At 42.4% G+C, this 16,007-nt stretch overlaps 2 protein-coding genes and 2 non-coding genes across 14 annotated transcripts in view; all 4 read left to right on the forward strand.

The window, feature by feature from the left end:
* Positions 1–1,572: 1,572 nt before the first annotated feature.
* On the forward strand, positions 1,573–4,760 carry nifk (nucleolar protein interacting with the FHA domain of MKI67). Its single transcript, XM_041058123.1, has 6 exons — positions 1,573–1,781; positions 2,328–2,456; positions 2,925–3,033; positions 3,168–3,379; positions 3,708–3,770; positions 4,020–4,760. The coding sequence occupies exons 1-6, from the start codon at positions 1,659–1,661 to the stop codon at positions 4,236–4,238; spliced, it is 855 nt and encodes a 284-aa protein (XP_040914057.1). The 5' UTR covers positions 1,573–1,658; the 3' UTR covers positions 4,239–4,760.
* Positions 2,691–2,820, forward strand: LOC121194977. Its single transcript, XR_005895426.1, has one exon. It is a non-coding gene; the product is annotated as a small nucleolar RNA ACA64 (small nucleolar RNA).
* LOC121194978 lies at positions 3,809–3,939 on the forward strand. Its single transcript, XR_005895427.1, has one exon. It is a non-coding gene; the product is annotated as a small nucleolar RNA ACA64 (small nucleolar RNA).
* Positions 4,761–5,601: 841 nt separating the features above from the next.
* Positions 5,602–16,007, forward strand: part of clasp1a (cytoplasmic linker associated protein 1a) — an 80,831-nt gene continuing 70,425 nt past the window's right edge. For all 11 annotated transcript variants that reach the window (XM_041056690.1, XM_041056693.1, XM_041056691.1 and 8 more), the window contains exons 1-2: positions 5,602–5,733; positions 8,033–8,786. In XM_041056690.1, the coding sequence (XP_040912624.1) occupies positions 8,589–8,786 (198 nt within the window). In that variant the 5' untranslated portion in view covers positions 5,602–5,733; positions 8,033–8,588. The remainder of the gene's footprint in view (positions 5,734–8,032; positions 8,787–16,007) is intronic.

Raw genomic sequence — 16,007 nt, forward strand, 5'->3', positions numbered from 1 at the left:
AAAGTAAAATCTAGTTATTTTCCCTTTGTTTTATTTGTAAATCTTATATGGAGGCCCATTTCCACAACTTGAAGTGTTTTTTCCTCATATTAACAATAATCTAACAATTGTTAAATATAATTATTATCAAATATCTCAAAGTAATTGATTCCCAGCTCAGTTTCTGAAGTCCAGCCCACGTACAGCATGACATCAATCAACAGCGGAGGATAAATCAGCCAAGATGTGGGAATTTACGGGCTGGACTTGGGCCTGCAGCTTCCACCAGTAAGAATGTGTTATCTGAGATATCACAAAAAAAACAGAATGCGGGATATAGGGCAGAAAAACATCATTAAACTATTTAAAATAAAATAAGAAATTTAAGAAATGAAATTCACAGGCTGTACACATTAGAAATCACAATACCTCAGGACAGATACATGATGCCTTTGTTGTACAAATATTTGTGTCAGTATATGCTACAGCAGAGGTCTTCAACTGCAGGGGGGTTGTGAAATCTTTGGTTGATTATACAGTTTTTTTAATGTATTTTTTTATTGTTTCCCCACAAATTTTAATGTCTTTAAAAACATGTTAACATGAATCGAACATATTAGCGAATGGATAAATGGAGGCAGAACATTTAGTGACACACAGGAGCTCTCTCAAGCTGGGCACCGGTTCACCTGTCCCTCCAAGCCTCCTGCACATTAAGAGGAGGACCCGCCCCTGTCCTGCAGCTAACTAAGATCCCAGACACAAGGACGCATGCTGCAATATTATTTGAAAAGGAGATACCTATGTTTATAAGTGGCAGTGACACGGCCACCCTACTCACTGTACCTTGCACATGTTTAAAATAAAAATATTAATATATGAACCTGTGTATTGTTTGAATAGCTTAGTACTGAATGCACAATAACAAGGTATGTTTATGCATGGCACTAGGCTCAGTTTAATATAAAACACAATTTTATAAAATATAGGGGGGTAGGGGGTCCCTGCTCCATCTCTCCATCAGTTTCGGGGTCCTTGGCCTGAAAAACGTTGAAGACCCCTCGGCTACAGTATATATGCAGAAAATACTGTCATAAATATGAGACTCTAGTTCATTATAGATAATACTGTAATCCATAACTGGGAGGAAAATAAACTTAAACCTGAAACAACTGATTTTGTAGGCCATGAAGATTTTTTTAATTTTTATTTTAATTTTTATTTGTTACGCTATAAGAGCAGTGGGATTTTACAGTAAAGTTGCAGCTAAACAATGAGCTAAATCTGAGGGGATGGTGATAGTTTTATCATGACACCTCTCACATTATTTTCACAGTGTCATTTATTCATTTATCTATTTTACACATTGTTAGTATAAAAATATAAATGAACTCCGCTTTGAGTCGCCTGGGGATGGCAAAAATGGTCTTGTACCTTTTATTTTTTTAAAGTTCAGTGTAGTTGCACCGACTGTAGCGGTTTGAGGAGTCCTCATCCTCCCTGCCTGTAGATGGCGCTGTGAGAGGCGCACGGTGTGTATGGCTCACGCTCAGACAGCTCTTTCCTCCGCGTCTCTTTGGGTGTCACCCACCACATGGGCCGCCGGAAGAAGAGACCAACGTGGTTCGTGGAGAGTGTGTTGTCTTTACCTTACAGCCGATGTCTCTACATTCATCGAAATGACTGAAAGTAAGGCAGAAACGGCGACTAAGCCGGCGAAAGAACTGCTGGCGCTGAACCCCAAACAAGAGTCTGAGTTCAAGAAGAAGGTTCAGGAGGTGAAGAAGAACAAACCGAGCAAGGTGGGTCGGTATGAAGCGATGGCCCTGAGGGAAACACGCAGCCGTATCACACGAGGGGGACTTCAGTTCATCTAGTTCACTACAGTATATTTTATGTTTATTTTCAGGGGTATCAGATGTTCTAAAAAATATTTCCCGGACTGGTTCGAATTTGTGCTTTAAATCAGAAATGGCCGCTGTTGGTGTTTTTGACCATGTCTCACAGTCACCGTGAACACTTGGCCTACCTGTGGGTCTGTCCTTTCAAAGCTGACGGTCTAGATTTTGTAGGACATGATGAAAACAACACTGTCCTCAGAGATAACTAATACAAAATGAATAAAAGAGCTGGTATTTTATAGTAGCAGGCAGCATAGCATATGAACTAAATAAGCAGTGAAGCAGTAACAGCTGTTGAGGGGACCAATCATAGTGTACACAGGTGTATAATATAGGCTAAAAGTAAATGCATAACTGACCCTGGCTTTATACTACACATGTACAGTATTTGCCTGTGTGACCTTGTCCTTTTTCATCCTATCTATTTATTTATTTATTTATTTCCAGGGGACCCGTTTGAGCCCAGGAGTGATTTATGTGGGCCACCTGCCTCTGGGGCTGTTTGAGCCTCAGCTCAAATCTTATTTCGAACAGTTTGGGAAGGTCTTGAGGCTGCGGCTGTCCAGGAGTAAAAAGGTAACACTGAGGATGGAATAACTAAGTACAAAAACATGTTCTACTTGTTTCCTGACAGTGTAAAGCCTAATGCAATTTATCTCCATGAAAGAATATTGGGTTCTCACTACAATAATACAAATACCAGCATCTGGGACACTGAGGTATCTCTGAAGAGGTTGGATTAGAGTTAATAAGATCAGCTGTTTCCGTGGCAAATAAAGCAAGAGCAAAGATTTTTATTTTAGATTTGGCTTAGACTGAAAATGACCTCAGGTGTAACAGTGACCTGTGGTCAGATAACTGAGCCTAAAGTATTGTGGTACGTTTAGCTTATCACCTGCTCTCTTATTTGCAGCGTGATAAAACCCATGTGCCGACAGAAGCATGAGGAAAACTAAAAGAATAGAAAAGCTCTAGAATAAAAGCATGGTAATAAGTTTATCACCTGGTTTCTGTCAAACTTCGTCTCATGTCTTTAACTTGCAGACAGGTGGAAGTAAAGGCTATGCATTTGTGGAGTACGAATGTGACGAAGTAGCTAAAATTGTTGCAGAGACCATGAACAATTACCTCATGGGAGAGAGACTCATCAAATGTGAGTATCGTGTATAAGCCTGTCCATGTCCAGCATGACTCCTGTTTTCCTGGTCAAGAGTCATGGAGATGTTATGTGACATCACTGTTCATCTGAATGAAAGTCTAAACTTTTTGCTGCTTACTGTTTTCTAGGCCACGTGATTCCACCGGAGAAAGTACACGAGAAGCTGTTTGTCGGCTCCCGAAAAGCATTTAAAAAACCCTCATATCCTGCTGTGGCACGCTACAACAAGACACGCACAGCTGAGGAGGTCAAGAAGATGAAAGGCAAACTCCTGCAGAAAGAATCGAAGCTCCGCAAAAGGCTCGCAGCACACGGCATCGACTATGACTTCCCTGGATTTGTAAGTGTTTGGAATGTGAACTTTAAATGGCATCTCACTGCTGTGTAAATATCTGAGCTTTAAAAAATCCTCCCTGAAATAAATTACGATTGATCAAATGGTAAATAAATATTATTTGATCAATGAATATTGGCTCAGAACTTTGCCTGTCGGAGACTGGGATTAAGTACTGTTAACTGTCAACATGTGGACATCAGGTGAACAGTGACAATAGACGTCCTCCTCCAATCAAAGCATGGGGTTTTATGTGTACAACATAGTAGGTGTCCTCTGCTAGGTTCTATAGTGTGTGTTATGTTAATCTTTCATGCTCTTTTCATTTTTCCAGGCTGCCCAGGTGCCTCCGAAGAAAAAGTCCTCAGACTCCATGAACGCATCTACGTGTAGTGATGTAAGTCCAACACTGATGACGTTATGTTTAACCGTGGCACAGACTGAAAATGACCCCAGGTGTGTCAGTGGTCTGGGGTCAGATAACTGTGCCTACAGCACCGTGGTGCGTAAAGCTTATCGCGTGTGTCTCTCGGTGGCTGCGTGATAAAACCCATGTACCAACATACTGTATCAGCTCCAGGGAAAACCATGGTCTCAGCACCAGAATGATCACGTCTTCCTCATTAGCCTCTCTTTTCCACTTCAGGACACCACACCCGTCTGCACCCCCTCCCTCCTGGAGAGGAGGAAGTCCATGGTCATCGACGACGACGCAGATGACGAGATTGTCGTTAAGATTCCGGCGGCGGAGAAAGATGAAGAGTGCTCCTCCTCAGAGGAGGAGGAGGAGGAAGACAGTGAGGGCGACGAGGATGACGACTCAGAGAGCGAAGAACCCTCTGAAGAGGACACGGAGGCAAAGTGAAAGCCTTCACTGTTTTATTGTGGACTTGAGCTGTCAGAGCAGACACAACATACATCGGGATCATGTGTGGTCCATGTTTTCTTCAGACAGTGATGGGACAGCTTTGAGCTGTGCTCAGAAATCACAGTGTGTCTTCCTGTAAGTGGAAATCACACTGGAATTTAGAAAGAGGCTCTTATGGAAGATACCACAGTAATTGTGGGTATGTTGTGAGTGGCAGGAATGGTGCTCACAAAATCATCACAATGAGCCTGATCTATGGGCCATGGTTGTGCCTGGACTTCTTTGACAAAGGCAGTTTTCCATGTCTGTCTCTGTTTCACTTGCCATACAGGGCTCTACTGTTGATATGCTATAGCAGCACTGCAGCAACAATTGTATTTTGCTTTATAACCACACTTGTCTACAAGCCTGGTTGAATTTACATGAATATTATGATGTTTAATAATAAACGGTGTCAGAATATTACAGTATTTTCAGTTCACTGGAGATTTCTGTCATGTTATTGATGAAAGAAAAAAGCACTCACACACGCTGACTGCAAAATCAAACTTTTTCCGCTTCAGTTTCAAGGCCCTGTGTTTGCTCATGCTGGTTCACTGTCACACTGTCATGGCTGACGGGGACACATGATAGAACAGGTCTTTAATGTTGAACGAGTGAGACCTGTGAAGTTTAAGTTCCTGGTGTAAAAAAAGCTCTGGTAGTTTCATTCACTGTACATTCAATGTGCTTATATTTAGTTGCCCTCAGACACTGAACATAGTACACAATAACACAATATGAAATTCTGCAGTGATAATGAAATTTGGCATGGTTTCCACAAACAAAAATATTGTAACTCTGACTCATTAAAATATATTGGCTAATAATTAATCCTTCACATTAATCGGTAAATAAAAACCCTTGTAAGTGGACAATTCATTCACGTAAATAGTATTTTAATCCTTATGTGGTTTCATGAAGTAGATACAGTGTAAGACATCAACACAATATTGTCAGATAAGATGATTTTGATAATACACGTACGTCACTGATTTAAATCAGCAAACCTGATGTCCACCCTATGTAAACAGTTTTCTGGGTGGGGGCAGGTCATCTTCCCTGCAGTTTTGTCAAGAGCCACTGAACCTTTTATCTTCCTGTAGGCAACAGTCTGAGTAAAAAAAAAAAAAAAAAAAAGCCACAGACTCCATGTGTCCAGCAGATGTCGCTACAGGTCGAGTTATACACAGTCATGCTATACATCAACAGGGTTTTTTTTTTTTTTTTTTTTTGCATTGCCATGCGACAGTTTTCCAAGTGCCAACATCATCCCTGTATCGACTGCGCCTGCGCACGACGATCCCATTCTTGTCCTGCAGGCAGCATTCCGGGTGGAGAGTGTGAGAGAAAGAGAAAGACAGGGGAGATTTGGAGGCCGAGGACTGTATATTTACGGCGAGAAAACACGAGCTGTATGTCCAGACCAGCCGCGACGTTTAGGCAGGATATGGTAAGTGGAAACACGGATGATGTGGTTACACCTCCTCGCCTCCTTGTCACATTTGGTCTTTGTGCTGCCTGTCTGCTGTGAACTGACGTTTCATTGAAAGGAAGGGCTTCGCTATGGGCTAGCTACAGTTTTTTTTATTTCCTACACACCTACTGTGTCTGGCAGCAGTGGAAAGGTCTGCTGCCCGTTTTAATGGAGAAGCAAAGGGAAAAAAAAGGTGGGATGGTTTCATGGCCACCGGGGTAAAACACAGGGGAAGCTTTTGTCTCACGTTAGCAGTGTGTGTGGACGCTGTTAGGGCGCTCCTGCGTGTGGCAGTGCTAGCTGTGATGGTCAGGCTCTGAGCTAGCTGGAGCCCAGCTAACGCTGCACAAAAGGTGTGTGTGTGTGTGTGTGTCTGTGTGTGTCTCAAAACAGATACCAGCCGAATCTGTTTGACTGGATGGATGACTGGTCTGTGGTCTGATGTAAACTGAACGAAGGATGGTAAAATTAAGGGTGTATATTGATATAACAATCCTATAACAAACTCAAACGTTGACATATTTTGCATTTTTGTGCCTTTAATTGCAATTTTTAACACCTTAAGGAGCCTCATTATAGTAGGTCTGTTATGTTTTTGCAAGAATGGATGGCAGTCAGAGCACTGCAGCGTCATCAACATTTATTTACACTCATACAAACACACACATTTAAATGTCCCTGCATACAATACACATGAACACATGCATATACACATGTGCACAGTCTGTTTGGTGGGTTCTGATGTTTTGATCCTGAATGTTTTATCCACTTCTTTATATTTCTTGAACCAGAGTTTACGTACATTTCATCGGATGCTGGTTCCTGTGTAATGTTTGCTTACCTGTATTTCCCCCTGTTAAAATCTTATGTAACAGTACCATAGTCTGTTCATGACAATTGGATGTTGTATTTATGGTTTTCACAGCATGATTGCACTAATAAGGAGAAAGTATTTCACACAGTGTGGCACCAAGGAGGTCACAGTCCAGTGATTCTGGTTCATATCTAGCTCCTTCGAGACATGCAGGTTTGATTTTCACCTCCCAGAACAAAGGCCCACATCAGACGGAGGCTGTTTAAGCATTCCTCTCTGGGAGATAATCTTGTCACACATAAAGGTTGGGGCTGGTTGAAGGGAGGGAGCCCCACCAGCATGTGACTGAGCAGTCTGGAACTGGAGCAAAGAAAACAAACTGCAGTGATGTCCTTGAGTCATATTCATCTGGAGTTGCCACTGAAGCTCAACCCCTCAGCCCCTGTGTTTCCATGACAGTAGTGGGTTGTCAAGCTGAGTATTTAAGGCTGTCGCAGAGGAGGGGGATGTGTGTGTTTTTTTATTTATTTATTTATTTATTTTTGACTCCCTTCTAAAAATCTTGGTGTAAAATAGTTGACTAAGCAGTTTGCCTATGACTCTCATCACTGGCCGCTGGTGTGCAGTTTTGCAACATTACCCTCATTAACAATCTGTTCTATGGCCAAAAGTATTCAGACGCTCAAACATTACACCAACATGTGGTTGGTGCACATCTCACTACCAGACCATGATGACTGCTCTGCTCTGCACCTTCAGCAGCCTCCGCTCTTCTGGTGAGGCCTTCCACCAGATTTTGGAACCCGGCGACAGGGATTTGCTTCCATTCAGCTATAAGAGCATTAGTGAGGTTTGCCACTAATGTAATGTTGGGCAATAGGGGCCTGGTTCACAGTCGGCTTTCTGGTTCGTTCCAGAGGTGTTGGATGGGGTTGAGGTCAGGGCTCTGTGGAGGCCAGGGAAGTTCTGCCACACCAAACTGGGAAAACCATTTCTTTATGGACCTGACTTATTTGGAAACAAGAAGCTGTCTTTTCCCGAAGACAAAATTCCACACTATTGTCTAGAGCTGAAACAATGAATTGATTAATTCATTAGTCGATTAACGGGCGAATAACCAGCAGCTATTTTGATAAATGATTGCAAATTTTCATTTCACTGAACAAGTAGTTTGATTTTACAGTTTTCTGAAATTTTAATTAATACTCATGAAAATAATTGGCTGATTAATCCATATTTAAAACAGTGAGATGCAGCCTGAGTGATATATAGTGTATATCAGGTTAATCCCAGTAGATAAACTGCTCTCCTTCTCCTTTGAGCTCAAAACTCTGAATTTAATTTAAAGTGATGCATTTTCAAGAGAATATTTATGCCTTATTACTAATGATGTTTCTAATTTAGAGATTTGAGAATGAATTGACTCTGTCCTGTTGTCTGCTGTCCTTTCTGCTCCTCTAGGGCACTCCAGGGCACATCCCAGGACAAGACATGGATCTGTAAGCTAGTCCTCTCCATCCGTCTCCATTTGCTGCCTTGCCTGCTGCTCGCCTAAACCGCCTCTTCTGCCCCGGCTATAGCGGTTTGGCTCAGACTCCCTCTAAGTAAAGAAGAGGAAAAAAAAAAAACCCAAGTGGGAGGGTGTAGTAAACTTTCCCCAGCTGCTGTCCAGACACACACATGCTGCATTGCTGCCATTCCCCAAGCCCTGCTCCATCCATCCCTAGGGCACGGCCACTAGCTTGCTAGCAAGCTAGCACTTGGCACATAAAGAAGGCCTGTGCTCGGGTATATAAAAAAAAAAAAAATACAAGCACTGTGTGCACTTGCCTCTTTCTTTTTTTTTCCTCCCTTTTCCGGGTCAACCAGCCACATACTCACCCAGTGGGACTCCTTTTGTTTAGCTGTCATTCCCGCTGCTTTGAGCAGTGGAGGATTGCTAGTAGACAGCCAGCCAGTCAGTCATTCAGCGAGGCAGACTGAGGAAGCCGGGGGGAGTTGTTTATCAGTGGCCAGGATGATGGAGCCCAGCATGGAGAACTGCCTGGCCCAGGTCCTGCAGAAGGACGTGGGCCGACGGCTGCAGGTTGGACAGGAGATCATCGATTACATTTTGGACAAGGAGAAGTCTCACGACCTGGAGCAGGATCAGACAGCACTGGACAAGATGGTCGACGGCATCGCCAGCTCGTGGGTCAACTCCAGCAACTTTAAGGTAAATGCCGCTGATGAGGCAGTAGATGAGGGATTATGGGACAGTGTCACCCACACTCTCACAGGTTTAAGCTGTTACTGCAAATACACGCCTTTTTAATGATTTCATATTTACATTATGTTTTACACAGAAGTATATTGCTGCCTTCAGGCGTCTCTGTGAGCCTTTTATCCTCAATTAACAATTCATTTCTCACCCACTGAAATTTTCTATATATCGTGGACTGACTCTTCTGTCATTAATGTAAGCTTCAGTGTTTTGTTTCTTATCCTGTTTATTAGCAAATGTCTGTCATGGCTCATTGAACTGGGATTGATGCTCACCTGTAAGATAAAGGATTCAGAGTAACTCTGTTTAAAAGCTATCAGTCATTTAGATAACGTCTGTTTTCAGTTGCTCAAACAGGCCTGAACTCTGACAGTTTTCCTTGCTCATATAATAGATACTGGCCTTTGAGTCAAATCAAGCACCTGGAAAACAGCTATGCTGCAGTGTGAGCTTGTTGCAGAGTTCACTTTCTTTTCTGTGTTTGGACAGCACTTCCATTGCATTGTGCAGCCATATAATGACCCCCTTTTCAGTTTGTTTAAGGAGGAATTTCCAGTTTTTCTGACTGTTTGCTGTGCAGTAAAGCAAAATGTTCTCAGGCAGGCAAAGGCACATAACATTATTGTTTCGCACGGCTCACATTCTTCTTCTGTGACTGATTGTACTTTATTTTGGAGTTCAATCTGGGGCACGGTTTTATCAGACCCCGAATCGTGATTACATTAGCAGTTTTTTTTAATGATCCAGCCACAGGTTGCTGTAAGAACACGTTGTTTACTAAAGCTCTGATTTCATGTGGGGGGTACGCTGCTTTTGCTCTTTGTCTGCCTAAACATGTCAGAGATCTGTGTCTGAACAAAGCCAAGCCTGCCCCCAGTGTCCTACATACTATAGCACAGCATGGATGAGGAAGGCTTTTAGATATTTATTTATTTATTTATTTTTTCCTTCTTAGTGCCGCGTTAGTTGCACTCCTGTGTTTTTGTCTGTCTGGCACATGCCTGAGAGAAATGGTGATGAGAGGCCAGGGAGAGTTTGAAATGTGAGTTGAGGACACAGAGCAAGAGAGGGCTTAATTGGATCTGGCCTGGTTACAGCTCAGATGAAGGGGTACTGGGAGGCCAGAGCTGGCAGATATGGGGCTTCACAAAGAGGAGTCAATACTTTTTGGTCATAGACAAACCTCACTAACCCTAACCCTAACCCTACATCGTGCCAGTGTTGTGTTTTCTGTGTACTAAAAAGCTTGTAGAGGCTCAGGGGAGTCCGTCTGTCTGTAAACCTTTCTCCGGCTGATCAGGCTGCAAAAAGCTTTACTTTTTCAGTTTGACTATTAGTGTTGTTAGATAGCCCACCAGAGGCAGTATCCTCAGCACAGAACAAACTGATCACTTGGTCACTAATGTGGAAACTATTTAGTTTGAGAGAGAGAGAGAGAGAGAGAGAGAGAGAGTGATGGATTCATTCACCATAAATGGAGGTCTGTGGGGGGCTCTAATACCAGACAACTGTTTAAAGAAAGAGCTTTACAGCCTTTTACACTCTCCTAACCTAAACTTCAGTGCAGCTCAACAGTGTGCTTTCTTTGCAGCATTTTTTGTGTTTAGATGACAAACATTAGATTGTTGTACTTCCTTCCTGGCGAGCTGGCGAGTGTAGGGGGAAAACTCGTTTTGCAGAAGAACAGAATCAGTCAGTGTACTCAAATTAAATTGTGTACAGCGACAGTAGTGCTGTATCTCAGCTGTTTTTCGAGCATAAGAGAAGACCCTGCTATGGTTACCATTTGCTCCCTTTTACAGTCTGAAGCATGAGTGCATAGGGATGGTATTTTGCCTTTGGATTTGGTTACATTAATGCTTTTGGAAGTTTCAAGCTGGACCCTTTATGAAGTTCAGCTTAGTTCAAACTATTCCTTAAGCATTACAGGTTACTTGTCTTTGTGTGTGTGAGATGTGATCAGCACTTGTGTTGGAAATGCCCTTCTTAAAGGAGCAGAAAGCGTGAACGTCACAGGTTGTCATTGTCAGACTGTTTTGTGTACATGCAGTTTCAGATGTAAAGAGTCATGTGCTCCATAGATGTACAGCTCTTAATGCAGTTTGTCATTTTCCACAGCGAGCTCCTTCTGTGCGTCTCATCCATCTCAGGGTGTGTCGAGCTAGCAGCCGCCTCCCACCTGCGGTTTCAGCCGCTAAATCGACTCAAAACAAGTCTGCATACGCCTGATGATTGGCTCAACACTAAGGTGTGGTGCTGTTAGGGAAGCGAGACTGAGTGAGGAGCGACATGTTTGTCAGAAATTCACTACAATGGTTGTGTTGATAATTTCCTGTCTTGTCTTTAGATGAACCACTGAGTCTGACTGCAGTGGTTTGAGATAGTAGATTTAACAAAATAACCCATGAGCTTTGAATGCTGATCATACGTAATGAAGAGCATTAAATTAAAAAAAAAAAGGTAGCACCCCATCTTTTCCTCAAGTTATACCTTTAGGCCAATAATAGCAAACTTTAGCACTTGCTCTGGAGTTCAGGCTTTCTCTCCCTGTAATTCAAGTTCACTCTTTGATTTAAACAGAAAGTGATTGAGGTATTTGGAGAATTTTAATTAATCTGTCTTGGAAAAGTCTCACGGTCAGAAAAGACCGCAAGAAACAACACATTACGTTTGATGGACATTTTCAAGTTTCAGTGACCCCGGTGGGAATTACTGTTGACAGATTTTATGCCGTGTTTAAATCACAATGCTGCAGGATCACAGAACGGCAGTAAACACACAGTAAACAAGGATGTGATTTGCACTTCGGTCCTCTCATCCCTCTTCTTTCACACATCTCCTGCCTCCAGGAGACCAGTTAGGCTCTTGTCAGTAACCATCTATCATGTCACCTCTTCCCTACCTCTGCCTGTGCAGAGCGGAGTCTGGGAGCCGAGCTGGGTTTACTAACTAAATCAATTCAGGCTGGCAGCATTGAAGTGATCACTCAGACAACCTGGTGCCACCTGTAATGTCGTTCAGACATGTCTGTGCCGAGTGACCCGAGCAGACCACCGGCGAGACATTGTCAGTACTGATACACAGGGGCTTCAGCAAGTATTCAGATCAAGGGTGTAAAACCATTTCTCTACAGCTCTGAGTGTTCAGGAGCACTGTGGAAATGGACACAGTGAAATGGACAAAGTTTGGAACCATCAGGGTAAGAAGGGCCGTGTTCTTTAACAGAGCATCAGAAGTCCTCTGCAGAGATGGGAGAACCTGCTGGAAGGACGACCATCTCAGCAGCTCTACATCCATCAGACCTTTACGGTAGAGTGACTAAACAGAAGCCACTTTGAGTAAAAGCCATGTGACAGCCTGCTTGGAGTTTACCAAACAGCACTTAAAGGACTCTGACAGCAGGAGGAAACATATTCTCTGGTCTGATGAGACAGAAACTGAACCCTTTAAGCAGAACTCAAAGCACTGTGTCTGGCACTGCTCATCACCAGGCTAGTACCATCCCTACAGTGAAGACTTGGTGGTGGTGATAGCAGCAGCAGGGATAGGGAGATTGGTCAGAACTGAGGGAAAAATTATTGTTGCCAAAGAGAGAGAGAGAGAGAGCTCTTTGAACAGCTGCTCCAGAGACTGGGATAAACTTCCCAAATCCAGGTGTGGAAAGCTTGTAGAGATTTACTCAGGAATACTTGAAGCTGTATTTGCTTCCAAAGGGACTTGAACAAAGCACTGAATTAAGGGTCTGAACACTTTTATAAAAAACGACTTTTAATAAGTTTGCAAAAATTAAAACCACATTTTCACTTTGTCATTATGGGTTTAAAAAAAGTCAGTGGATTTGAATACTTTCTGAAGCCACTGTACTGTTCATTCCTTCATTTAGTATTCAGACCCCTTTGCTTTTTTCACATTTTGTTAGCATCAATCATTTAAGTTCAAATCATGTCCAGCCAATTGAATTTACCACAGGTAGACTCCAATCAAGGTGTAGAAACTTCTCAAAGGTGATCAAGAGAAATGCGAGGCACCTGGGATATTGTTCAAGGGTCTGAGTGCTTCAGTTTTTCCTTTTTTAAATAATGTTCCAAAATGTCTAAAAGTCCGTTTTCACTGTTACCTTGCTTCCAGCTTTAGGGGCAGTTTAACAGCTGCTGTTGTGTATTAAGTTGCATCATTCAGGTTGGTTCAAGCGTATGAAACGAGCTGGAAAATGTACTCAAGACTTGCAATTTTACCTCTGGTCACTAGCTAGTCTTTTATATTCATTCTGCTTGATAACTGAGTATGAGGCCTGTGTTCAGTTTCTAGATTCAGATCCACGGATGCCTCAGGAAACTATTCAGACCACCCTGGCCTCTCCCTCTCAGTCGGCTCAGTGTTTGTGAAACCTCCGTCTAAGCGTTGTGTCTCTCAGACTGAAGACAGGGAACTGGTGCTGTCTTTGGGGAGCCATAGAGTTACTGGTCCCTGGGTTTATTTCCTGGAATAGAAAGGCTTTTTCTCTGCTGCCTGTTACTGTTTGGCTTTATTTAGGACGATTGTGCTGTTACTTCTTACTCATCTTCTCACTTCACCATGACTTTACCTTATGTGTACTATAAATGAAGTGTGGTTTCACAGACTGAGTAGACCTAACAAAGGACCAAAGCATTGTCTTTCTTCAGCATAAACAAATTACAGTTGGTAAATAGTAGGGCTGAGTTTCATGAATGTGAATGTGATGTACTTAGAGGCTTTTGCAGTTGTCTATGTCAGGATGTCAAAGGCTGAACACACTATTAGTTGTAAGGCTCTCAGACACTGAGGCAGCTAAATGCCCTGGGGTTCACCTGAACGACCTGGTTTTTGAAGCTGTACTCATAAACCCCTGTTTCTGTTGCCCTGCAGGGGAATATAATGTCTCAACCGGATATTGTACTGCAAATAATGTGGCCTGTTAAGGCACGACACCCATTTCCCTCTGGCAGACATTTAAAGTGCTTACATGGGTAAATGTGACGTGGCTACCTGAGACAAACAGGAGTGAAGTGGCTGTAGGTCAGTATTCCATGAGAACAGATAACACTGAAAACGTTGTCAGTATGGTGATTTAGCCGTACTTACTGTCTCACACTCTCTTGTTTTCCTTTTTGTCTCTTATTTGCAAAAATATGAGCAGAAATGTACAAAAAAAAAAAAATTACATTACCAAAGAGACCTGACCTGGAAAGGACTGAAGTACAGTCAAAGTTGGTCCAAACAGACACAAGTAGAGAACTATGATAAACACTGGCATGATACACCACAAAGTAATGAGCAGCCATGATAAAACAAGCACCAACACATGGCTTTTTTTCCTGCACTTCACTGAAGAAACACACATTTTCAGCTAATTTTAACACACCAGTGGAGTCTCCTCAGAATTAACACTGACACACGGTCCCAAGACTAGTGACCCTGCTCAGGCTTAATTAGACTAGATATAGTTTGGCCCAGCTCACATCCTGGATTAGGTGTTTGTTACCAGCTACCAAGTGGTCCCATAAGACCTCTGTTCCATGTGCTGGATTAGAGCAGGCCCTGGGTTTTAAACAACAAGTTCTAACCCAGTAAAACCATAGAGACACTTGACTACAGAGACAGTTAAGTTCAGCTCTTAAGAGGCTGGCTTTCCTGTTTGCCTCTGTCTGTGTGTTTGTCTTCTTGTCCTTGTGGACTTCCTTCAGTAGCACTTCACTTTCATTTATTGCATCAGGACCTTGTGGAGGCGGGAACAAAGTGCGTGCATGTCTGTCATCTGTTTGAATGACAGCACGAAAAATCATAGAGGGGCCTCTCTGTGACCTTTGTCCAAACCTTTGTGCTACTACTTAGGATTTATCAACCTGGGACCAGCTGATTGTGTGTATATGCAAACACACATACACTTGTGTATACAGAAACACACCTCTCCTGTTGGATATCTGATTCTCACTACTCTGCATTAAGATGCAGAGTAAACTTTACAGCAAAGTTAGATGAAATCCTTGACATTGTGAGCTCATGTCCATTGAGCATTCTTGCACACCAGGTGAACGTCAAGGTCCACTTCCTGTGGACATTTCAGGCTGAAGGGGAACTTTGGATCCTTGGCATGGTCCCATGTTAAATGTTAATCCTAAACCATGTTAACTTTGTGAGAGCAGAGATTTGTGCAGGGCTCAGAGAGAGAGAGAAAAAAAAAAAGCACAACCCTCTGCTTTACTGATGAAGGAAAGCCTTCAAGAGGACGCTGAGCCTGTGTGTGTGTTCTGCCCTTCTTATGACATTTGGCTGATTTATAAAACATAAAAGACGCTTGTGTACGGGGGGGGGTGGGGGTGGTAGCGTGAGAAATTTACGGGTGAAGTGTAAAGTCAGAAGGTTAATATGTGTGTGTGTGTGTTTGTTATGAATGAAGCAACCACCACCATGCATGTGTGTTGTTTGTTTTTATGAAACTAGATTTGTCCTTGATTTTTGTTGTTATGGTTTCAGTTTCAGTCTGGTTGCAAGTTAGTACAGTGAGTGGCCATTATTAAACGTGTTGTGTAACAAATCCTTCACTGAATCAAAGAGCAGTGTCCCAAAGGTTCAGTTCGTCATTTATGGAAAAAGCAGGTATATGTCAGAACCTGAGCTTTAGTTCCTGAAGTGCTGCATAAACATGAAGCTATTTTACTTAAACTTGCTGAAGCGTAAACCTAGTGTCTGACCTTAACCCCAGAATTTCTCAAGAGATCAGATTCAACAAAATACTTTTGAACTGTAACCATTATTTTGATTGCTTAAAAAAACTAAATTACAAATGACTCTGACTTTTCTAGCTGAATTAAATCACCAAAATAAAAAAGACGCCTAAAAAGCAATCTATTTTTTGTAAAATACTGTATTAGCTAATTGGAATTAGTCCTTTATGCAGTATTTGCTACAGTCATAGTCTTGCCATTATTGTGTTAATCTGCAAATGTCAGCACAACATTGTATCTCCACATATTTTAATGCTGATACATTTTTCTTCACTACAAAGATCCACGATTGAATCAATCTAATTTCCATTCATTCATTCATAGAGATGGTTTAGGTGAGAAGTGTGGGACACCGGTCTGCTGCAGAGCTCACACATACAGTGTAACACGTAAAGACAAACATGTTGACACTTATAGACATTTCACA

The sequence above is a fragment of the Toxotes jaculatrix genome, chromosome 15 (assembly GCF_017976425.1).
Source record: "Toxotes jaculatrix isolate fToxJac2 chromosome 15, fToxJac2.pri, whole genome shotgun sequence".
Taxonomy (NCBI): domain Eukaryota; kingdom Metazoa; phylum Chordata; class Actinopteri; family Toxotidae; genus Toxotes; species Toxotes jaculatrix.

Excerpts from the sequence above, each read along its gene's own strand:
- nifk (XM_041058123.1), top strand. The coding sequence starts at position 1,659 with ATGACTGAAAGTAAGGCAGAAACGGCGACTAAGCCGGCGAAAGAACTG. Across the intron at positions 2,457-2,924 it reads GGCTGTCCAGGAGTAAAAAG|ACAGGTGGAAGTAAAGGCTA; the intron begins GTAACACTGAGG and ends TTTAACTTGCAG. Across the intron at positions 3,034-3,167 it reads GGGAGAGAGACTCATCAAAT|GCCACGTGATTCCACCGGAG; the intron begins GTGAGTATCGTG and ends ACTGTTTTCTAG.